The sequence below is a fragment of the Scylla paramamosain genome, chromosome 42 (genome assembly GCF_035594125.1).
Source record: "Scylla paramamosain isolate STU-SP2022 chromosome 42, ASM3559412v1, whole genome shotgun sequence".
Classification (NCBI taxonomy): Eukaryota; Metazoa; Arthropoda; class Malacostraca; order Decapoda; family Portunidae; genus Scylla; species Scylla paramamosain.
Genome location: NC_087192.1, coordinates 162,140 through 187,500, shown reverse-complemented (window position 1 = coordinate 187,500; position 25,361 = coordinate 162,140). Strand labels below are relative to the sequence as shown.

At 38.2% G+C, this 25,361-nt stretch overlaps 1 protein-coding gene across 18 annotated transcripts in view; it reads right to left on the bottom strand.

Annotated features, from left to right (window-relative positions):
• Window positions 1-24,201, bottom strand: part of LOC135093242 (mitogen-activated protein kinase kinase kinase kinase 3-like) — a 130,938-nt gene extending 106,737 nt beyond the window's left edge. For 8 of the 18 annotated variants that reach the window (XM_063992268.1, XM_063992274.1, XM_063992272.1 and 5 more), the window contains exons 1-9: window positions 23,899-24,195; window positions 19,725-19,782; window positions 17,010-17,165; window positions 12,668-12,771; window positions 10,022-10,150; window positions 8,568-8,777; window positions 7,486-7,635; window positions 5,012-5,105; window positions 2,530-2,633 (exon numbers count right to left, since the gene is read on the bottom strand). In XM_063992268.1, coding sequence (XP_063848338.1) covers window positions 2,530-2,633; window positions 5,012-5,105; window positions 7,486-7,635; window positions 8,568-8,777; window positions 10,022-10,150; window positions 12,668-12,771; window positions 17,010-17,165; window positions 19,725-19,782; window positions 23,899-24,024 — 1,131 coding nt within the window. In that variant the 5' untranslated portion in view covers window positions 24,025-24,195. Of the gene's footprint in view, window positions 1-2,529; window positions 2,634-5,011; window positions 5,106-7,485; window positions 7,636-8,567; window positions 8,778-10,021; window positions 10,151-12,667; window positions 12,772-17,009; window positions 17,166-19,724; window positions 19,783-23,898 lie in introns of all 18 variants that reach the window. The other 10 variants (XM_063992260.1, XM_063992266.1, XM_063992264.1 and 7 more) reach the window with 4 other exon arrangements.
• Between the last annotated feature and the right edge of the window lie 1,160 nt (window positions 24,202-25,361).

Genomic DNA, 25,361 nt, shown 5'->3' with positions numbered 1-25,361 from the left:
ATTCGCAGTCTAAGATCTAATTTTCAATCTGTAGAACACCACCTCTCCTCTTCTAAACCTCATCTTCTTTTCCTCACTGAAACTCAAGTGTCTGAGGCAACTGACAGTAGCCCCTTTTCTGTTCCCTCCTACTTTCTCTATCCTCATTTTCAATCCAAAGCTGGATGCTGTGTCTATGTGCGCAATGACTTAACCTGCTCTCATGCCCACGCTCTTGAATCTTCCGAGTTTTCCACCATCTGGCTACGACTACAGAGTCACTCTCATGCTAAATTTATCTATGCTGTATACCTCTCACCTAACTCCTCTGATTATAAAAAATTCTTTGACTACTAAACTTCCAAAGTGGAGCACATTCTGACCCTCTTCCCTTTTGCAGAGATCTCCATTCTTGGAGACTTCAGTGTTCACCACCAGCTTTGGCTTTCCTCTCCCTTCACTGACCATCCTGGTGAACTAGCCTACAACTTTGCTATCCTCCATGACCTAGAGCAATTGGTGCAACACCCTACTCGTATTCCTGACCATCTTGGAGATACGCCCAACATTCTTGACCTTTTCCTGACCTCTAATCCTTCTGCTTCTGCTTATGCTTTCTTCTCTGTTGGGCTCCTCCGATCACAATCTCATCTCTGTATCTTGTCCTATCGCTCCAATCCCTCCTCAGGATCCCCCCTAAGCGAAGGTGCCTCTGGCGTTTTGCCTCTGCTAGTTGGGGGGACCTGAGCAGGTATTTTGTTGATTTTCCTTGGAATGACTACATATTTTCAAGTTTAATTGTGCAAAACCTTAATAAACCAATTACTACTATTATTATTATTATTATTACTAAAATGTCACTATTATTATTATTGTTGTATCACCAAGTGGACAAGCACTGACATGAAATGACTTACACATGTAGGTTGTGGGCAGCATCACTGTGCACTGCAGTGATGTACATGTGTATGTTCCAGGTGTGAAATGATTAGGTAAATTTTGCCAATGCTTTGACATATTTAACTAAGTCAGTACTGTTTCTTATGAACCTATAAACTCATATGTCATTGAAGAAGCAATGCACATTTTCTAGTATTTTCAGCACAGGCTGTTGGTATTCTTGTTAAGTCTTATATTGGCCCAGTTTTACACTGCACATCTCTCTCTCGGTATGGACAAAAGCTATTTCGAGTGAATTTTCTCTCACTGTGCTCATAATGATTTGTGACAACAAGTATGTTGATGAGCCTCCTGCTGGGCCTCCAGAGAAGCATGAATCTTGGATTACTAACAAGGTATTGGACTCCACTTCTCAATGTGAGTTAAGATGCATAGCTTTACTTATTTCACAAAGATCTTTTGATCATTTCAATAAAAAAGGAAATAAAAATTACCATTATTAAAGCCAGGTCATTCACAAAACTTGATTGCTTTGGTTACTATCACATCCCCATATTTTTTTTACAATGTTTATGAATACTTTTTGAATAATGTATGAAACTATCATGATAGAAAAGTTATATGTTAATATATGTTATATCTTAATGAGGTATTTGCTGCAAATTGATACCTACAATTCAACAATAATAGCACCCAGGATCAAAACATTATTATACTCTTCTAATTTCTCAATGTCTATTAATTATGTGTGATACTATATTACAATGTAATCTGATGTCATTATGCCCATTAACAACTACATACTAAAGAGTTTTACAATCATCAATGTTACACAATATTACCAAATTCAGCAACAACAAAAAAAAAAAAAGGAAAAAAATATTTCTCAGAGAAAATTGCATAAAACAAACTAACATGATAAAAAATGGCATTAGCTTTTCCCATTTGAAGTACAAAACTACAACATAAACTGCATAAGGAATTAGATTTTTAAAAAAATCAGGCAAAGAGTTGGGAGCAACAAAATTTAGGTCATGATGTGGGACTTGGACCATAGCACTATCTATATTGTGATCTTGACTTTCCACAAAAGTATTACATCAACAGATTCATCAATTAAAATTTTTTAATTCTAGCACAAACTTTCCTTATAGACACCTTAACCATGATCAAAATGTCATTGGACATGGATATATTGTGCCATCTGATGAAGCAATAATAAATGGCCAATTACAGCAAGGGAATATTAACACAATGATGGTAAAAGAAGGCAAGGATGTAAACAATTCAATGTACAGAGGATATGGAAAGCTTGTAGGTATGGCCTTGAATAGCAAGACAAGTCCTTTCCCCAGGAGTAGAGTCATAGAAGCCAATGATGATAACCATGACAATGATGATGGCTGATTAAGTGTACTTCCTATAATGAGAAGATTTTTTTTTTCTCATGTATGAATAAAGTAAAACTAGATCAGTTTAAAATTTTGCATGAAAGGATTGAGTAATGCTTATTGAATAAAACCATATGATCTTGCATTACTTGCTTGAAACTAATACTATACTGGCAAGATTATAACATCTGATCTACTATGCAAGTATAGCTGAGTTACCTCCATGGCATGATCTACTATGCAAGTACAGCTGAGTTACCTCCATGGCAGGGTCCCAAGGTTGGCCAGCAGCTGTATAACGTGCTGGTGGTGGCTCAGCATTGAGCTCAGTGACTAGAGGTGGCTCAAAGTTGACAGACTCCACTGGAAAACGAATAAGGATCACAAATTAAGCTAGTGTTCCAGGAAAAGTAATCACTGAAAGTAATATATCTTATTACTGCTAAAATTTGTATATTTTAACTAGATATTTTGCCTGATTCTCATATAAAAGCAGGGCATTTATATATAGGATGTTATGAGACAAGCATACCTGCTGTAAACAATTATTTATGGTAATAGATGGTCATGACTATCAACATTCAGGCACAAGGCTTTCTTCTTTCTCTCACCCCTATTCTGTCCACTTCTCTAACGCAAGAGTTAACCAGTATTCTCAGTCATTCATCCCTTTCTCTGGTAAACTCTGGAACTCCCTGCCTGCTTCTGTATTTCCAGCATCCTATGACTTGAATTCCTTCAAGAGGGAGGTTTCAAGACACTTATCCTTCAATTTTTGACTACCGCTTTGGGCCCTTTTTATGGGACTGGCATTTCAGTGATCTTTTTTTTTTATCGGATTTCTGTTGCCCTTGGTCAGTGTCCCTCCTACATAAAAGGAAAAAAAAAAGACTCTTCTTTCTCTCACTGCTATTCTGTCCACCTCTTTAATGCAAGAGCTAACCAGTATTTTTAAACATTCATCCCTTTCTCTGGTAAACTTTGGAACCCCATGCCTGCTTCTGTATTTCCTCCTTCCTATGACTTGAACTCTTTGAGGAGAGAGGTTTCAAGACACTTATACTTCAATTTTTAATGATTCTCTTGACATCTTTTCTGGGACTGGCACCTCAGTGGCATTTTTTTCCTTGGTCAGTGATCCTCTTACATAAAAAAAACCTAATCATTAGCATTACAGATAATAAAAACAAATGCATATGTGCTATGTTTTCTATAAATATTTCTATGTACAGTTCATATAATTGAACACATAAATTCATGTGGATACACCACTAATTACCCACAACATTAGTCATGCTAGCTTGCATGCAAAAGGAGAGGAGAGGAAGGCCGGTGACACCAATGCCACATTACATAAAAACAACAAATGAGAGGCATCTCACTACTGTGGCAGATGTGATGGTGCTGCACCACCATAGCACTGTATCACTTCAATGTATGAAAAAAAAAAAAACACACACACACACACACACACACACACACACACACACACACACACACACACACACACACACACACACACAAACACACACACACACACACACACACACACACACACACACACACACACACACACACTTCTAGATGTGAAGGTGCTGAACTCCCAGTGTTGCAAAACACCAGATGTGAGGACAACACACACATACACAAACACACACACACAAATACACACACACACACACACACACACACACAGAGTTTTAGATGCCATGGTGGTACACCACACACTGCTGCTTCACACTGGATGTGAGGAAAAAAAACATGCATGCAGCTCTGTACCATGTAGGTGAATTAAATAAGGATTTTTCCAGTGTTTTCAATACCCCAAGTTTCGCAATCATCAAGTTTAGCTTCAGAAGAAAGCAAGCACAAAACTTGAGAGGGTACTGTAATATGCTTAACCATAAGCAACCTCACAGGGACCCAAAAGTTCACTGTTATTTATTCATTCATATTTCTTTTTGTTCCTTGACAGGGACAGATTTTCCTATGGGCAACATGGACTGTGAGACAGTGCAGCATGGAGCACCCACAAAATCTGATCCCACAGTGTTACTCTAACCAAAATCAAGGTTTGCCCAGGGCACCACACAAGCCAGCTCTGCCACTGTTTCTTGCTACACAGGCATCTGTCTTACATCCATCTCTCTCAATACCAGGACCATATACACTCACTAACAGTTCTTAACCCAATTTCACTTTCATTCAAATCAGTCTCAATAAACCTACTTCCATTCCAACATACCCTGATTCTCTTGAGGCTACTCCTTCCCTTGCTCTTCCCCTCACAAGTGACTTCCTTCCACTTGCCCTTCCAAACTTGCATTCCTTCTCCCACTTCATTTTTGTTTCACAAAAACCTAGTACATCTAACTTTTGCCTAACAAACCTAATTCCAATATTTCTCTTTTACCACATTAATGCATTCATTAACCCAACCAACACAATCTGAGGAAAATCAATCTTTCCACTCCTATTTGCCTAGTCTCAACATAACAAAACTATATAGAGAAGGCAGTCCCATTTCTCAGACTTCCTTTTTTAAGTCACCTCATAACACAAGAACAAAGAACCATATAGCCTTGAGGCAGCCTATATGGTTAAATACTTTGGATGGTTGCACTGTATTGTAGTGTAAACCAGCATATGTAATAGAAAACAACTTTTTTTTTTTACAGTAAATTAATTTTCATCAAAAGAATTGAGTAATAATTCCATGTCTAAATGGAAGTGTTCCTTACTGTGTAGCTCTGACTTGGTCCTCTGTTTTGGTCGTGCTGGCGTTCTGGAAGTTATCCTTTGTGGGACATTTGTAACTGCCCCTTCCTCATCCATCTGGAAGGAGAAAGAATTTGGGTTTGAAGCACATTATAAAATTACCAAAGACATTTTCTCAGCTTTCCAGTACTTGTCACAATAGTTGGCATCTACACTGTAGGTGTCAATCTTTTCTCAAGTACTGCTTATGCTTACACACACACACACACACACACACACACACACACACACACACACATTGATTTTCAAAGAGAAAAGAAAGAGAAAAAACCTGACATTGTGGGCCTGGTTGAAACAAGGTGAATTATGTGACACGATGGATGCAATAAAGATTGAGGAAAACAATTATGATATATGGAAGTCAAATACATAGAATTGAAAAAAAAGGATGAGTCATGTTCTTCATAAAGAATATAATGGTAAGAATATAATGGTAGATGGATTTTTGTATGAAAGAGATCTGGCAAAAACTCTGAAGATAACAAAAGGTCAAGGGAAAGAGAGAAAGAAAGAAAAATTATGTTGTGGTATAAGTGCAACAAAACACCAATATCTGAAGTAAAAAAGATATGCAAAAATTATAATGGATATATATATATATATATATATATATATATATATATATATATATATATATATATATATATATATATATATATATATATATATATATATATATATATATATATATATATATATATATATATATATATATACTATATTTAATTCATTCCCAAACGCCATTCAAAATCTGAAATGTTAAAAAACAGAAACTATTTTCCCCATAGGAATCAATAAATAATGGATCAATCCGTTCCCATCCACCCATCCACCCTGTCTTAGCAGCATGTGACATAAACTCACACAGCCAAGATGGCCACTCCAAGGGAAGCCTCACAGAGTGACACAGAGAGGAGCAAACCCACTTACTGCCAAAATAAAGGTGATCATAACACTTAAGACATTTTGCTGCTGGGAAAAACCAACTGGGAAAATGCAGTTGTGCAGCAGTCATGGAGTTGTGGGGTCATCAGATGGCTCGTGAGATGAGATTACTTCTGAGCTAGCCAAAACACTGTTTGTTTCCAAGGAGGCTCTTCAACAGGATCACATTTACCTTATTTCAAAGATTAAATTACCATTGTACACACTATGTCTCTCCTCCAAATATATGAAAAAATGAAGGAAATATTTATAAAACTACAAATTAGTAATAAACAGCAACTTTTGCTCTATCTTTTAATATTTGAAATCAAGTAACTTTTGTTCAAGGGCTGTATTTGAAATTTTGTTTGAAAACCTATTTGCTTGAAAAGGGAGACGTTCGGTAACCTAGATTCCACTGTATATATATAAATGTTTTAGATTAGTTGTTAAAAGAGAATCAAAACCCATAAGTGATAGAAAATGTTAGAAACTGTCGTGTATGTAGCCATACAACCAGATGCCCTCAGAAGTGCAGACTCAATTTTAGTGTAAAGAGAGTGATATAGTTGTGCACTGAGCCCTGCTTCCAAAAATATCACACTCTTCTTTATTTCTAGTGATTCCAAAGTATTTGCAAATAGTGTTTTCATGACAAATACAACTCAATTCCATACAAGTAAGCCTATTGCTAAATAACTATATAAATAAATACTCAGGGAGACAGCAACTGCATATTGATTTTTTTTCTATATATGTATGTGTCTGTTATCTATCCTCAGCATATAATAAAGAACACCTGTATATTTACATACATATCCAAGATGGTGTACAAACTAACAAGATTTCTCTACTGTTCATGGATGGTTACTTATTGAAATGATCATGGACTTGCATTTTTTTTTTTTTTACTATATTCATATGATCACTTTAATCCTTAACCAACAGTTCTTACTGAATAATTCTGATAAGTGAAAAAAACTCACCTCTCTCTCTCTCTCTCTCTCTCTCTCTCTCTCTCTCTCTCTCTCTCTCTCTCTCTCTCTCTCTCTCTCTCTCTCTCTCTCTCTCTCTGATGGATCTAAGCTCTATAATGATTCACACAATTCCATGAGGGTAAATGAGACTGTCCTACACCAGCAAAAATAGTGAGAACCAAGAAATTTGTTCTATACATTCAATATCTGACATGAAAAGCCACTATTTATAAAACAATGGCAATCCCAGTTGAATACAGAAACAATGGCTATCATTTAAGGGATACAAGTTACTGAAAGTATCTGTAAAGAAGAATTATTGACATAACATATGAGGCTGCTTCCCAAAACTAATAATCTACTTTCATCTTGCACAATGCACAAATATTCTTTGAAAAGTCTTGGACAAAAATATCTTGTAAGATGTCAAATATAAAATTTAACAACATACAAGTTGGAAAATTAATAACTTATCATGGAATTGCAGGGAACAAATCATATATCTTCAGTTCACATAAAGATTGAGGTATACATACCTCTAACTCAGGGGGAAAGGAATGCTGAGGGTTGTGGGCCTTCTGTAACAGCTCCACTGCAAGCCATCTTGGTAGGTCTGCAGCCACGAAGGGGTGTAGGAGTAACTTGTCTGCTGTTGGCCTTCTCTTAGGGTTCTTGGTAAGAGCAAGCTGGAAGGAGACAGATGTGGACCATGAACCTGATTGTCTTTGTGGACTATCACATTGGAATAAAATAAATAAATAAATAAATACATAATAATAATAATAATAATAATAATAATAATAATAATAATAATAATAATAATAATAATAATAATGATGATGATGATGATGATAAGGAGAAGAATAAAAATAATAATAATAAATAAATAAATAAATAAATAAATAAATAATGAATAAAACATAAGATGAATATTGTGGTTAGTGATGCTGAATTCAAGTCGTTATGTTAAATAACTATGTTAATAGTGGCATATGGTTACTCATATTATTCTGTTCACAGGTGATACTCCTATTTGCAGGAAACAAGAATGACTTCCAAAATCTTATAAATGGTCAGATAATGCTTGCAAATGACAAATTTTAAAGGTAAACAAAAAGAAGGAGATACTGTAGAAAGGAGTAAAAATGAGGGAGTTGATTTTGAGGAACAATAAGGAATGAGAATTTAGAAATCTGAAACAATATTAACTTAGGATGAATGGAGTTTGTAGAATGAATCAGTATATGAAATGCTATGGACATTCATAAGGACAGCCTGCTTATGAAGTTTTTGTGAGCAAAATAAGTGGTGATTTGTTTCTGATAAGAAATAAATTTATAATGGGAACAAAAGGAGAAATAAAGCAGCAGAACTGGAAAAAATATAAAAACACAGTATTGCCTGCAGAGGAGAGTAAGATATCAATGATAATAACTCAGATAACAATGATGAGGGTGATAATGATGATGATGAGGGTGATAATGATGATGAAAAAAGATAATAAAGATGCAGAATGGCTAACAACAATTATGCAACAACTCCAATACTGCCTTCATATCTGTTAATATATCACTCAAGTACATAGTTACATACTTTACAATCAGATATCATCACTTACTTTTACAAACTGGTGAAAGTTTTGAGTCCATTTTGATTTGTCTTTTAACGTTGGTGGCTTGAACCCACTCTTTGACATAAGAAATAGTGCACGCATAGGATGAAGATCAAACATGGGAGGTTGAAGTTCAGCAAGTTCAATAGCTGTTACACCAACAGCCCAAATATCACAGAGTTGGTTGTATCCACCTTTCCTCTCCACAGCTGCTACCTGTCAAAAATAAAGTACTTTTAGAAAGTCATCAAGAGATAATCAATTAAGATACTAAGGTCAAAATATGACTACAACTTTAACATGATACACATTATTAATGTTACACATCAGCCCCTTTTCTGGTAAACAAGTCTCTCTATGTATATACAAGACTGATATCCCCAGAAAGGGGTGGCCAAGACAAAGTGCACACATGCATTCACACACATAACCCAACACAAATAACCCTACAAAGACACCCATGCACTCACTCCCCTGATACACACACACACACACACACTTTCACTTGTCACTGTAATCCCCAACACTATAACAACTAAGAAACCTTTAATATTAATATGTATGTTTTCAGCATCAAGGTTGCAACATTAATAAACTGTTTATCATTATTATCATTATTAATATTATTATTATTATTACTATTATTATTATTATTATTATTATTATTATTATTATTACACATACACACACACACATGCATTTCGTAAGATTATTTAATCCTTGGGCTTTTTTTTTTTTTTATGTAGGAAGGAGACTGGCCAAGGGCAACAAAAATCTAATAAAAAAAATGCCAGTCCCATAAAAGGGTCAAAGCAGTGGTCAAAAATTGGTGGATAAGTGTCTTGAAACCTCCCTCTTGAAGGAATTGTACGCAAGAGATGACAAAACCTTGCTGATCACCCTTACATGTGGATCAGGTACACAACCATATTCAGGTCTCTCTCTCTGCATCCAGACCAACAGCGAAATTGGCAAACCATAATGAGATTGTTTGTGAATCAGATCAGATGCATGAAAATCTCTCGCACAGAGGTTGTATTACATTTATGCACCTACAGCTAACCTCTATTCACATCTATCATGCTCCTTGCTTCTTTGCTCCTCATACATCACTCCTGCATCAAATTATTTACACCATCCACATCCCATAAGAGGTACTCTCTTGCAACAACAGCTCCCTTCTGCACTTCCTTATTTCCAACTCTATCATTTCATGTTACTCCACTGATGTTCCTCAGAAACCTTATCTTCATTACATACAATCTTCTCCTCTCTCCTGTTCCCATGTTACATATTTCAGCCCCATACAACATTATTGCTACAAGTACCACTATACCCCAATACAGGTTCCTCTTTGCATTAATTCTATGAGACCTATAATTGGAAAAAGGTATCCAATAATTAATATTTCATAAGGTCACAGGTCAGAAAAATTCAGATGTAAAATATGTATAACTCACCTCTGGGGCCATCCAGTAGGGTGTGCCAATGAAAGACTTTCTTTTGCTTATGGTAGCTGTGATTTGAGCAGAAACACCAAAATCAGCCAACTTTACATCACCATTCTCCGTCAATAGAATGTTGGCTCCCTGGTGGGTATAAGTGTAATGCAGGAAATTAAACATTTGTTAGTTTTCTAATATCCTAATAGATATATATAAATAATGCACAAAATTATATAGCAACAACAATTAAAAACTCAAATTCAAATTGGTATAATTAGAACTCTGAATAATTCATTCTGTTACAGACCAGTTCAATTTTTTCAACAACTTTCCATAATCCAAATTCAAGTTCAAATAGTCCAAGCCTTAATACACTGTTTCCAATTTGAATAGCTTCCTTTACTATATACATAATACATAAAATATCACTTTCAAATAGCACACGGATGGGAAGCAAAAGAGAGAGGCCCATGTAGGAAGGTTGATTTGGCAGCATGGCTAGAGGTAAACCACAATACTTGCCCCACCTTGAACGGACTTCTTGCTCTGAACAGACTATAGCACACATTCTTCATTCCCATCTCACAGCACCAAGACACAGGAATGGAGATAATCACTGAATCATTCAGATTTTAAGTTTATTCAACCCATGTCTCTTCTAGTTAATTCCAACAAATAAATGTGAATTTTCTCATTAGTGACTTGATATTACAAATGCAAATAAATTCTTAAATAAGCCAGAATATTACTGAATACTGAATTATACAATTATGGAAAATGCAAGCTTTTAAGATATAATAATGCCACCATCCACAAAACCATAGAAAATGAAAGTATGTCCTCATGTATTGTCATACTTTTTTTTTGCAGATGAAAATAAAGCATATACATATGCATAGCTTTTTAAATATGTTCTTACGAACAACTGTGTGTTCTATATTTACCTGTTTTTTTTTTTTCCAAGGTTAAGCCAGATTTACACATTGGATATGTATATATATATATATATATATATATATATATAATTTTTTTTTTTTATGTAGGAAGTACACTGGCCAAGGGCAACAAAAATCTAATAAAAATGCCCACTGAAATGCCATTCCCATAAAAGGGTCAAAGCAGTGGTCAAAAATTGTATAATAATTATACAGGGTGTAACACAAGTTTCTGCGGAGAGGTGAAAGTGCAGGTTAATCTAACTCAAAAATGTTCTATGCAAATATGCATTTTAAGGTGTTTAGTCGTGGTAGCGACAGATACAAGAGCAGGGCTAGGCAGGTAACCACAACAGAGAAACACCATATCCACGCACTTCACATTACTTTAAGTAGTGCAATGCAATCTGAACACATTCATTGTCACATACACTTCACTTCAAGTTATGCAATACAATCTGAACACATTCATTGTCAGTCTCAGAAAAAAACTGCATGTGACTGACTCGCAATCAGCTGATTTACTACTAGCCTCGCTACTTCCCATTTCCTGCCTGGGCAGACAATGCATGATCCCATGCGGCCTATTATTTTACTTGTCATTTATTACATCCATAATATCATTCTGTAATGTTTATCAGTAAATCACCTGTACATTGCTAACACTCATCTCTTCCAAAACATTTTAGAAATGATGAATGAATAATTCACAATTTCATCAATGGACATCTAGGTCTACATATCCCATCATGGAAGCCTGGCCTGGCTATTGTATTTGTCACCAAGCCACACTTGAATTTCACACCACAACTAAACAACGCTTCAAAATGCATACTAAGTGCACAGAACATTTCCAACTTATATTAACCTGTACTTTCGCCTGTACCAATATCCGTAGAAACTCATGTTATGCACTGTATGGGAAATTGTGTGTACTATTATCCTAAATTGCAAAGAACAAGTTATAGTTTTAAATTAATCAACATAAATGTATCAGACAAGCCCTTCAATGGTGCACTTCTTCAGGAGAAACAAGCACTCATTAGCAGCTTACAGGATCACAGGGACAAGATTGGCAAATGAATAAATTTCATAGCAAGTAAAAACTAATTCACTCACCAATGGCAAGTATGAAAAAATTACCTACAATATCAAAGTCAATAAATGCAAATTAATTGTACATATAATTACTCAATAAAACTTCCATGTTTATGTACAAATTCACGGAACTTACTATTTATATTAAACTTGAGCTATAATAAATAACTTGTAAGCTAAATGATTATTTATAATATTCCTCTGGCTAGTATATTTTTTCTTAGCAGGTAAATTTCCTTTCTCTTCTTGGCCAGTAAATTTTTGTAGTATTTGGCAGTGACCTGCCAAAAGAGCCAATATGGCTCAAGAAGTAAGCTGACCAAATCATTTGGGACTTTTTTCAATTGAACTTTGCAGGGAACAGTTAGGTTCCTTTATGCATATGTAAAAAGTATCTGATGTCATTATCTTGAAAATAAAAGTTCATTAATAAAATGTAACATAAAATCATGAATCTGAAGAACAGAGAAGATAACAAAATTTGGACTTACCTTGAGCAAACTCTACCATTTAACATATTGCTCTGAATTCTGCAACTCAGCAGTTTTATCTGTTCTTCCAAGAGAAACTACAGTACATTCACCTTGATACTGGTGACTGATGACAAGCATACCACACCACTGCTCACCTTGATATCCCGGTGCATCTTGCCCATGCGGTGAAGGTATTCCAAGCCCCTTAAGGTTTCCCGGCACATATACCCGATCTGCCGCTCTTGTAAGGGACCAATTACTGCAAAAGGATGCCACAAACAAATGAGTTGCAAAAAATACTCACATATAACTTAATGAAATCCTCAATCATGCCAAGCCCTGCTGATACAAATATAAATTACATATTGTTTATAAATGTATTATATGTTCTGTTTTATATATAACTTTATGAAATCTACAATAATCCCAAGCTCTGTTAATAGAAATAAAAATTACACAGCTAAGAACTCTACTTTAGATGATTCAGGGCTTGTTCCTCCCTCTCCTCCACCCTCTGACTACTTCATGATACCTATTAAAATTTTTCCCAATGATGTTCTCCATGCCCTCACCTGCCTAAACCCTTAGAAGGCTTATTGACCTGATGTGGCCCCTTCTATTGTTTTCCGAAACTGCACCTCCATGCTTGCACCCTATCTACCTTTTAACATCTACCTTTCCTTCTTGCTGGAAGTTCACCTACATACAGCCTGTTCCTAAAAAGGATGACTGTTCTAATCCCTCAAACTACCCTCCTATTGCTTTAATTTCCTTCCTAACTAAAGTTTTTGAATCTATCCTCAACAGGAAGTTTCTTAAACATCTATTACTTCAAAAGCTTTTGATAGAGTCTGGTACAAAGCTTTGATTTCCAAACTACCCTCCTACAGCTTCTATCCTTCTCTGTAACTTCATCTGAAGGTTCCTTTCTGACCATTCTACTGCTGCTGAGGTAGATGGTCACTGTTCTTTTCCTAAATCTATTAACAGTGGTGTTCCTCGGGCTTCTGTCCTGTCACCCACTCTCTTCCTATTATTCATCAATGATCTTCTAAATCAAACTTCTTATCCTAACCATTCCTTCAGTGATGATACCACCCTGCACTTTTCCACATCTTTTTGTAGACGTCCAACCCTTCAGGAAGTAAACAGTTCATGCAGGGAAGCCACAGAATACCTGACTTCTGATCTCTCTAAAATTTCTGACTGGGGGAGAGCAAACTTAGTAATGTTCAATGCCTCAAAAACTCAATTCCTCCACCTACCAACTCAACACAACCTTCCAGACAATTATCCCTTCTTCTTCAATGACACTCAACTGTCCCACTCTTCTACACTGAACATCCTTGGTCTGTCCTTTACTTATAATCTAAACTGGAAACCACATCTCATCTCTAGCTAAAACAGTTTCTAAGAAGTTAGGCATTTTGAAATGCCTCTGCCAGTTTTTCTCACCCTTCCAGCTGCTAACTCTGTATAGGGCTTCACATGTCTGGGGAGGTTCCACTCATACCACTCTTCTAGACGGGGTGAAAACAAAAGCTTTTCGTCTCATCAACTCCTCTCTTCTAACTCAGTCTTCACTTCTTTCTCATCACCGCAATGCTGCATCTCTTGCTATCTTCTTGAGCTATTTTCATGCTAACTGCTTTTCTGATCTTGCTAACATCCTCAAGCAGGCTTGCTGACCCCTATTCAGTCCAGCTCTCTAATGCAAGAGTTAACCAGTATTCTCAATCATTCATCTCTTTCTCTGTTAAACTCTGGAACTCTCTGCCTGCTTCTGTATTTCCACCTTCCTATGACTTGAATTCCTTCAAGAGGGAGGTTTTAAGACCCTTATCCTTCAATTTTTTACTAACGCTTTAGAACCTATTCGGGGACCGGAATCTCAGTGGGCCTTTTTTTCTTATTGGATTTTATTGCCCTTGGCTGGTGTCCCTCCTACATAAAAAAAAATGTTATACGTGAGGGTTACGTTCTGCGAAAAGCTTGCACGATGAGAACTTGCATATACAGTAAAATCCTTCTCATCCGGCATTCGAGTATCTGGCAGCTTCAAGTATCCGGCCCATTTTTCCCCGAGCCTTAAAATCAATAAAAAATCCCCTCGCCACCAGAGCACACTGCTTCGCGCCACCCGCAGCCCACTGCACTGTGTTTACTCAGTGACTCAATCCCGCGTGTGCACTGTTTATCGCGTGACGCCTTCATCATGCCTAAAGTTGTAGAAAAGAGGAAGCGTGTTGTGCTTACACTTAAGCAGCTAATCAGATCAGCTGCTGATTAATATCAGCTGATCTTTGTTATAGTAAGATGCGTGAGTGTAGGGTGGTGATTGTGGACATAATTTCACTTCTATTCAAGTATACAGCAATATTCAAGTATCCGGCATGTCGGCGGTCCCGTTGATGCCGGATAAGAGGGATTTTACTGTATTGGACTAATCATCCTATTATTAATTAAAGGGGTTATGTTCCATTACCCATTTCTTAACGACCTTAATTTTTTTTTTTTTTTATGTAGGAGGGACACTCGCCAAGGGCAACAAAAATCCAATAAAAAAAAAAAAACCCACTGAAATGCCAGTCCCATAAAAGGGTCAAAGCAGTAGTCAAAAATTGATGAATAAGTGTCTTGAAACCTCCCTCTTGAAGGAATTCAAGTCATAGGAAGGTGGAAATACAGAAGCAAGCAGGGAGTTCCAGAGTTTACTAGAGAAAGGGATGAATGATTGAGAATACTGGTTAACTCTTGCATTAAAGAGGTGGACAGAATAGGGATAAGAGAAAGAAGAAAGTCTTGTGCAGCGAGGCTGCAGGAGGAGGGGAGGCATGCAGTTAGCAAGATCAGAAGAGCAGTTAGCATGAAAATGGCGGTAGAAGACAGCTAGAGATGCAACATTGTGGCAGTGAGAGAGGCTGAAGACAGTCAGTTAGAGGAGAGGAGTTGATGAGACGAAAAGCTTTTGATTCCACCCTGTCTAGAAGAGCAGTATGAGTGGAACCCCCCAGACATGTGAAGCATACTCCATGCATGGACAGATAAGGCCCTTGTACAGAGTTAGCAGCTGGGGGGGATGAGAAAAACTGGCAGAGACATCTCAGAACACCTAACTTCATAGAAGTTGTTTTAGCTAGAGATGAGATGTGAAGTTTCCAGTTCAGATTATAAGTAAAGGACAGACCGAGGATGTTCAGTGTAGAAGAGGGGGACAGTTGAGTGTCATTGAAGAAGAGGGGATAGTTGTCTGGAAGGTTGTGTCGAGTTGATAGATGGAGGAATTGAGTTTTTGAGGCATTGAACAATACCAAATTTGCTCTGCCCCAATCAGAAATTTTAAAAAGATCAGAAGTCAAGCGTTCTGTGGCTTCCCTGAGTGAAATGTTTACCTCCTGAAGGGTTGGACATCTATGAAAAGATGTGGAAAAGTGCAGAGTGGTATCATCAGCATAGGAGTGGATAGAACAAGAAGTTTGATTTAGAAGATCATTAATGAATAATAAGAAGAGAGTGGATGACAGGACAGAACCCTGAGGAACACCACTGTTAATAGATTTAGGAAAAGAACAGTGATCGTCTACCACAGCAGCAACAGAACGGTCAGAAAGGAAACTTGAGATGAAGTTACAGAGAGAAGGATTGAAGCCGTAGGATGATAGTTTGGAAATCAAAGCTTTGTGCCAGACTCTATCAAAGGCTTTTGATATGTCCAAGGCAACAGCAAAAGTTTCACCAAAATCTCTAAAAGAGGATGACCAAGACTCAGTAAGGAAAGCCAGAAGATCACCAGTAGAGCGGCCTTGACGGAACCCATACTGGCGATCAGATAGAAGGTTGTGAAGTGATAGATGTTTAAGAATCTTCCTGTTGAGGATAGATTCAAAAACTTTAGATAGGCAGGAAATTAAAGCAATAGGATGGTAGTTTGAGGGATTAGAACGGTCACCCTTTTTAGCAACAGGCTGAATGTAGGCAAACTTCCAGCAAGAAGGAAAGGTAGATGTTGACAGACAGAGCTGAAAGAGTTTGATTAGGCAAGGTGCAAGCATGGAGGCACAGTTTCAAAGAACAATAGGAGGGACCCCATCAGGTCTATAAGCCTTCCAAGGGTTTAGGCCAGTGAGGGAATGGAAAACATCATTGAGAAGAATTTTAATAGGTGGCATGAAATAGTCATAAGGTGGAGGAGAGGGAGGAACAAGCCCAGAATCGTCCAAGGTAGAGTTTTTAGCAAAGGTTTGAGCGAAGAGTTCAGCTTTAGAAATAGATGTGATAGCAGTGGTGCCATCTGGTTGAAATAGAGGAGGGAAAGAAGAAGCAAAGTTATTGGAGATACTGACTAGCAGAGTCACCCTACCTCACCAACCAGTCACACCACCACCAACACTCACTTAATAAGGAATTTTCTCACACAATGAAAACAGTTAGTACATTTAGGTTAGTCACATATGATAGAATTCGCATATTTTGAACAAAATACACACACACTCTTACTATGATATATATCCTGCAAAGAGCCTCCACCACAAAACTCCATGCATATCCATAGCTTGTCTCGGCGCAAGTAACTTCCAAAGTATGCTACAATGTTTGGGTGTCTGCAATCCTTCATCATAAGTATTTCTTGCTGTATAATGGTGAAGTCATCCCCTGAGAAAGATACAAAGAAAGCATTAAAAATTCATTGATAAATCAAACTCACCAATGAAGAAAACTATGTGTTAGTACAAAAGCAAATAACTACAATTAACATGACACAAGACTTTTCTGTTCTAAACAATCAGGAAATTTCTCTGGTGTCAGAACTATTTCTAGGTAGTTCTCCTGAACATATTATTACCAATATTCTGAGGGATTTGTTTTCAGGTCATCATTACCATAATCATCATATTAAAATGTAGGCTCCATCATTATATGTATCATGCTTTATTTCCTGCAATGGATAGATGATTGGATGGATGAATCGACGAGTGGAGAAATGGATGGATGGATCAATGGATGAGTGGATGGATGGTATTCCTGACTGTCTTGGAGATACGCCCAACATTCCTGACCTTTTCCTAACCTCTAATCCTTCTGCTTATGCTGTCACCCTTTCTTCTCCATTGGGCTCCTCCGATTACAATCTCATATCTGTATCTTGTCCTACTGCTCCAATCCCTCCTCAGGATCCCCCTAAAAAGAGGTGCCTCTGGTGTTTTGCCTCTGCTATTTGGGAGGACCTAAGGAGGTATTTTGCTGATTTTCCTTGGAATGACTACTGCTTCCGTGTCAGAGACCCGTCTTTGTGTGCCGAGCGCATATCAGAAGTGACAGTGTCTGGCATGGAGGCGTACATCCCTCCCTTTTTTTCTCAACCTAAACCTTCCAAACCTTGATTTAACACAGCTTGTTCCTGTGCTGTACATGACAGAGAGGTGGCCCACAAAAGGTACTTATGCCTTCCATCACCAGAATCTCATACACTTTATATTTCTGCCCAGAACCATGCCAAGTCTATTCTCCAACTAGGCAAAAACTCCTTCATTAACAGAAAGTGTCAAAATCTTTTAAGATCTAACTCCCCTCGTGACTTCTGGCATCTAGCCAAAAATATCTCCAATAACTATGCTTCTTTTTCTTTCCCTCCTTTATTTCAAACAGATAGCACCACTGCTATCACATCTATCTCTAAAGCTGAACTCTTCGCTCAAACCTTTGCTAAAAACTCTACCTTGGATGATTCAGTGCTTGTTCCTCCCTCTCCTTCACCCTCTGACTACTTCATGCTATCTATTAAAATTCTTCACAAAGATGTCTTCCATGCCCTCACTGGCCTAAACCCTCAGAAGGTTTATGGACCTGATGGGGTCCCTCCTATTGTTCTCTGAAAATGTGCCTCCATGCTTGCACCTTGCCTAGTCAAACTCTTTCAACTCTGTCTGTCAACATCTACCTTTCCTTCTTGCTGGAAGTTTGCCTACATTCAGCCTGTTGCTAAAAAGGGTGACTGTTGTAATCCCTCAAACTACCATCCTATTGCTTTAATTTCCTGCCTATCTAAAGTTTTTGAATCTATCCTCAACAGGAAGATTCTTAAACATCTATCACTTCACAACCTTCTATCTGATTGCCAGTATAGGTTCCATCAAGGCCATTCTACTGGTGATCTGGCTTTCCTCCTTTTTCCCCTCTCTCTCTCTCTCTCTCTCTCTCTCTCTCTCTCTCTCTCTCTCTCTCTCTCTCTCTCTCTCTCTCTCTCTCTCTCTCACATTTATTTTTCCTTCCTGTTGGTTCCACTGGTTCCTCACTGACTACATCACCACATACTAATTCTTGTTACCCCAAGAAAATATTTATCTCTTCATTCTTATGATTCATTAAGATGGCTGGGGTAAATCATAAGGCAGGTTTGTTTACCCCTTCATTCCTGTAATTCATGATGGCAACTGCTGCAAAGCATAAGACAGGTTTTTGTCTTAATTTAACACAAAAGACTTGTTACACCATCCAGAGTAACCATCCCATCTTCCTGCCTCTTACAGACTGACTGACTGGGAAATCCCCCTCAGCTCCACACACTGCACGATCTCATGGCAGGCTGCAGTGCAGTATGATATATTGGCCAAAACATCTTACTGTAATCTGATATCTCATAATAAATTGCTACACCACCAGTTTGGGAACCATTATTCTGAAGGAAGGAATGAGGTGAAACTGATGACTCTGAGCCTGCAAGATGGGTTTTCAAGGACTTTTAGTAATATTTCATATGTCTGAATTTCAATAAATAAGCAAAGGTTGAGCCCCTATTACCTATGGTGACTTATATGCAAGTTTTATTGTAATATCAGCTCATCCACTGCTTAAATACCATAAGTATAAAGTACCTCAAGTTGTAGGTTTACATCTATCTCAGTGAAACATAAATGGAACATGAGTAGAACAAATGAAAGATAATATTGTAAAGAACAGATGAACGATGCATCTGTGACTACTACATAGAGACTTTGGAATCCATGCAATTCCAAAGGGCTTGAGAAGGTAAACTAACCTCCATATTAAACAAGCTGGCAAACTTGCCACTGATAAGATGCCAAGCATAATGACAGTCTGTCACAGGTTTGAGCCCCAGACACTCCCTCTCTAGGCTTACTTCATCCAAGCCAATTTATCAGTTTCAAAAGCATAATGCATAACAATAACAACTAATTAAATAAATACACATACCTGGTTCCAATTTGATGACTTTGATTGCAGCAAACTCATTGGTAATCAGACGTTTTGCCTAGAAAAGTAAATAAAATATCTCTTTGAAACAATCTTAGTTATACACACACACACACACACACACACACACATAGAGAGAGAGAGAGAGAGAGAGAGAGAGAGAGAGAGAGAGAGAGAGAGAGAGAGAGAGAGAGAGAGAGAGAGAGAGAGAGAGAGAGAGAGAGAGAGAGAGAGAGAGAGAATTTTTGTTCAAAATATGACTATTTTAACTGTATTGTTATTTTACCTATAAAGATCATGCAAACAAGCTCTTCAAAATTGATAAAATAATTATGAGGAATATGAAAAACAGAAAAGGACACAAACTTTGAACTTATAAAATTTTGATGCAAATCCTGAAACTTACCCATAAGAAGAAACCAAGGTTATACAATGTAGAAAATTAATATTTCAAAAACAGGGATGATGATGTTAAGCAAATTAACATTATATAGTCCAGTTGCACATAATTTACAATATTCTAACACAAATTGTGTCTAATGCAGGGGGGGTTAGTTTGTTTCCAAGTCACACTATGATGCATGGGACTTTAACCCTAACACAGGGATGAGCTGCAACAAGCCACAGAGAAATCTGTATGCAGAGTATGGTAACACTACTGTCGGGGAAGCACGTGCACAACCACAGCTGCTGCTGGTGCCACTGCCCCTGCCGCCCACAATGATGCAAGCCTAGTGAGAGGAGCAGGCTGCAGCAGCCACCACTGCCATACACAATCAAGATCTAAGCATGTCTTAAATCTTGTAGAGTGATGTGAGCTTAGTGAGAAGGACAGGCTGCAGCTGTCACCACCACCACAGCCATCAACCACAGTGATATCAACAGAGGGCTCACCATGTATTCTTACTGACTGTTTTGTAATGTCTCAGTAATACAAGGTCTGTATTAGCATTTAACGGTGTCCACAACTATTTACAAAGTTAACAAAGAAGTGCTTCTGTTGGGAATATAAAATATACAAAGGTGAGATGTGGTGATATCAACAGTGAATTGAATGTTCATCAGCTGTGTGTGTAAACAATGGCTTGTAGTGGATTGTTACTGTACTGGACCAGATTTTATTCTGTCAATGTATTTTTTTTTCAGTGGAACCTCGGTTTTTGAACTTAATTCGTTCCTGAATGCCGTTCAAAATCTAAAATGTTCGAAAACCAGAACTATTTTCTCCATAGGAATCAATGTAAAATAGATTAATCTGTTCTCAGACACCCGTCCACCATGTCTTAGTGGGTAATGGCCAACACTGTCACTGCTAAGATGGCCACAATATCTCCAGCTTAGAATTTTTTCAACCAGAAAGGATGTATTGAATGAACTTAGTGACACAGAACTCATCAAAAGATATTGCTTAGATCATGCAGGCATTCTCTTTGCCACTGATCAAGTGAGAGAAGTCTTACAGAGTGGCACAGAGAGGAGCAACCCACTCATTGCCAAAATGAAGTTAATCATAACACTTGGACATCTTGCTGCTGGGAAAAGCTACTGGGAAAATGCAGTTGTGCAGTAGTGATAGCATTGTGGGTCATAGAGAGAGCCACAAGAGGCTCAGGAATACTCCTGAGTGCCGAACCTTGTTTGTTTACATCAAGGTTCTTCAATGCATCACATTTAACTTATTTCAAAGATTGAATTACTGTCTTACCCAGTCTCTCTCCTCCAAATATATAAAAATGAAGGAAATATTTATGGAAACTATAAATTAGTAATAAATGGCAGCTTTTACTACATCCTGTATTTGAAATCAAGTAACTTATGGTATGGCAACCAAAGCAATTACAAATTAAAAATTTTTTTCCAAAACCGAGTTGTTCAGAAAGGGAGACGTTTGGTAACTGAGGTTCTACTGTATATATATATATATATATATATATATATATATATAAATGAGGGGGCTTCAAAAAATTCATGGAAAAAGTTCATAACTAAAAATTATATGGAAGGATTTTGATTTCAATGCACCTGAACATTCTTGTACCAATGTGTTATAACGTCTTCAAACATGAACCCTTAAATGCAGGTAATAATGCATTGCTGCCAGTTGGAAGTCAGGCACCATTCAAGGAACATGGAATCCACCAAAATCGAGTCCAGGACAAACATTAAATTCATGGTGAAACTTGTTTGGGAGAATGGGCAAATAATTGATGCTCTGAAACAAGTTTGTGGTGACAATGCCCCAAAGAAATCAACAACCTGTAAACGGATAACTCGGTTAATTTTTTTTGTTAGTTGACTTCCTTGAGAACAAGAAAACAATTACATCTGCTTATTATGAATGAATTTCTAATCCCTCAAACTACCGTCCTATTGCTTTAATTTCCTGCTTATTTAAAGTTTCTGAATCTATCCTCAACAGGAAGATTCTTAAACATCTATCACTTCACAACCTTCTATCTGATCACCAGTATCGGTTCCGTCAAGGCTGCTCTACTGGTGATCATCTGGCTTTCCTTACTGAGTCTTGGTCATCCTCTTTTAGAGATTTTGGTGAAACTTTTGCTGTTGCCTTGGACATATCAAAAGCCTTTGATAGAGTCTGGCACAAAGCTTTGATTTCCAAACTAACCTCCTACGGTTTCTATCCTTCTCTCTGTAACTTCATCTCAAGTTTCCTTTCTGACCGTTCTATTGCTGCTGTGGTAGACGGTCACTGTTCTTCTCCTAAATCTATTAACAGTGGTGTTCCTCAGGGTTCTGTCCTGTCACCCACCTGTCTTATTATTCATTAATGATCTTCTAAACCAAACTTCTTGTTCTATCCACTCCTACGCTGATGATACCACCCTGCACTTTTCCACGTCTTTTCATAGACGTCCAACCCTTCAGGAGGTAAACATATCACGCAGGGAAGCCACAGAATGCCTGACTTCTGATCTTTCTAAAATTTCTGATTGGGGCAGAGCAAACTTGGTATTGTTCAATGCCTCAAAGACTCAATTCCTCCATCCATCAACTCAACACAACCTTCCAGACAACTATCCCCTCTTCTTCAATGACACTCAAATGTCCCCCCCTTCTACACTAAACATCCTCGGTCTGTCCTTTACTTATAATCTGAACTGGAAACTTCACATCTCATCTCTAGCTAAAACAGCTTCTATGAAGTTAGGTGTTCTGAGATGTCTCCGCCAGTTTTTCTCACCCCCCCCCAGTTGCTAACTCTGTACAAGGGCCTTATCCATCCATGTATGGAGTATGCTTCACATGTCTGGAGGGTTTCCACTCATACTGCTCTTCTAGACAGGGTGGAATCAAAAGCTTTTCGTCTCATCAACTCCTCTCCTCTAACTGATGGTCTTCAGCCTCTCTCTCACCGCCGCAATGTTGCATATCTAGCTGTCTTCTACCGCTATTTTCATGCTAACTGCTCTTCTGATCTTGCTAACTGCATGCCTCCCCTCCTTCCGTGGCCTCGCTGCACAAGACTTTCTTCTTTCTCTCACCCCTATTCTGTCCACCTCTCTAACGCAAGAGTTAACCAGTATTCTCAATCATTCATCCCTTTCTCTGGCAAACTCTGAAACTCCCTGCCTGCTTCTGTATTTCCACCTTCCTATGACTTGAATTCCTTCAAGAGGGAGGTTTCAAGACACTTATCCACCAATTTATGACCACTGCTTTGACCCTTTTATGGGACTGGCATTTCAGTGGGCATTTTTTTTATTAGATTTTTGTTGCCCTTGGCCAGTGTCCTTCCTACATAAAAAAAAAAATCACTGTCTTCCAATATGTGAGGTTTTAGTGCAGTGTCATAATTCAGCACAAGAAGCAACTCCTATGCCAAAAAAGATAGGTATTCTTTTTATCTGAGTACTAATGCAAGCTATGAATTGACAGTCCCATTATGAAATAATCATCTTTTAGTCCCCAAATAATGTTGCAGGTGAAGGTAGCAAACATCTTCCCACACTGATCCACACCCCCGCACGTCCCTGCTACACAAGACAACCTGGACCACTCCTTAGCTCATTATAGCCACATTGCAAGGCTACAGGCACCATGAGTCTGTGTGACCTAGGATACGTGTGGAGTATGAGCGTGCCCCCATCACCCAAAGGCCCCCATGTGGGCCTTAAATGCCCCAGGTGAAGGAGACAGGTTGAGGTCCCACCTTGTAAACATCGCCGTAGGTGCCACTGCCAATCCTCTGTATCAGTTCGTACTCGTCCTGGGGGTTGCGGCGGCTTATATCAGAGGACAGGGCCGCCGCCGCCGCCCCGCCGCCGCCTGCCATCATGCCACCCCACGCCCACTTCACTCTCTCACAGACTCTCACTAGATATTGTCTTCAGCTGACGACCTTCGCGACGATCCTTCTTCAATTGACTGTTCCACTGTCCGGGAACGAATCATAGGGGAAGGGGGAGGGAGGACAGGTACTCGGAATGAACCAGAGGACCAGTGGCTGTCGGAACGCGGAACGGACCAGAGGCAGAAGAGCCGAAACTGACATGTTAGTGCTGGATCATATCAGGGCACAATTATGAACTTATATTGTATTTAATAAGAAAAAATATTAGAATAAATAATAAGGGTCTCTCTCTCTCTCTCTCTCTCTCTCTCTCTCTCTCTCTCTCTCTCTCTCTCTCTCTCTCTCTCTCTCTCTCTCTCTCTCTCTCTCTCTCTCTCTCTCTCTCTCTCTTAACCCTACTTCAATGTAAGTTCTCAATAATTTCAAATCACCTTTTATAAACATGAAAATTTACCTGACGTACTTAAGAACACAAATATTGTTTTGTCACTAATTCGGCTCTACTTTGTAAAGCTGCACGGTTTATCCCAAGAAACGTATAAGAACCCTTGAATTATCCCTAGCACCCCTAACATTGGTTGACAATATTTTAAGTGGCACAGTCTTCCACATGTCATTTAGACAGTTCATCCTGCATCCATAGGATGTGCATTGCTTCCTCTCGTGGAATGTGACTTTCAAATTCCAACAAACAGGGTAACCTGCTAAGAATAATAATCTTAATTGGCAACATTAAAATATCCTTAAACAGTATTTCTAACAAATCAAATAGAATATAGATGGTAATGAAATATATGTTAATATGGATCCCACTGTTCTCACCAATGTGATGGTGTTTCCCATTGAGCAATTTTTAAAAAGACTTTTTTTATAACTACGAGGTTCTCTAGCCTAGGACAACAAAGAAGAGAGAGAGAGAGAGAGAGAGAGATACTGTCATGAAACCACTATCTTGAAAAAGTTCAAGTCACAGATAGGAGGAAATACAGACTCAGGCTATAAGTCCCAGAGGTTACTGGTAAAAGGAATGAAAGACTGAGAATACTGGGTAACTTTTGCATTAGAGAGGAGGACGAAATAGAGGTGAAAGTAGAAAGTCTTGTGCAGCGAGGACGAGAGAGCAAAATCAGAAAAAAAAAAAAAAACAGCGTGAAAATAGCCATAGAAGGTAGCAAGAAATGCGATTTTAAGCGTCTTCTTCAGTTCTTCGCAAGCGCCTCGAATGCAGGCATTTTCTGATGCATTCCTTTTCGCACAGGTCTACTGGGAGCTTCGGAACCTTCCAACCGTGCCGCAAGTTCTAAGGGCTCGTGACTTGCCAG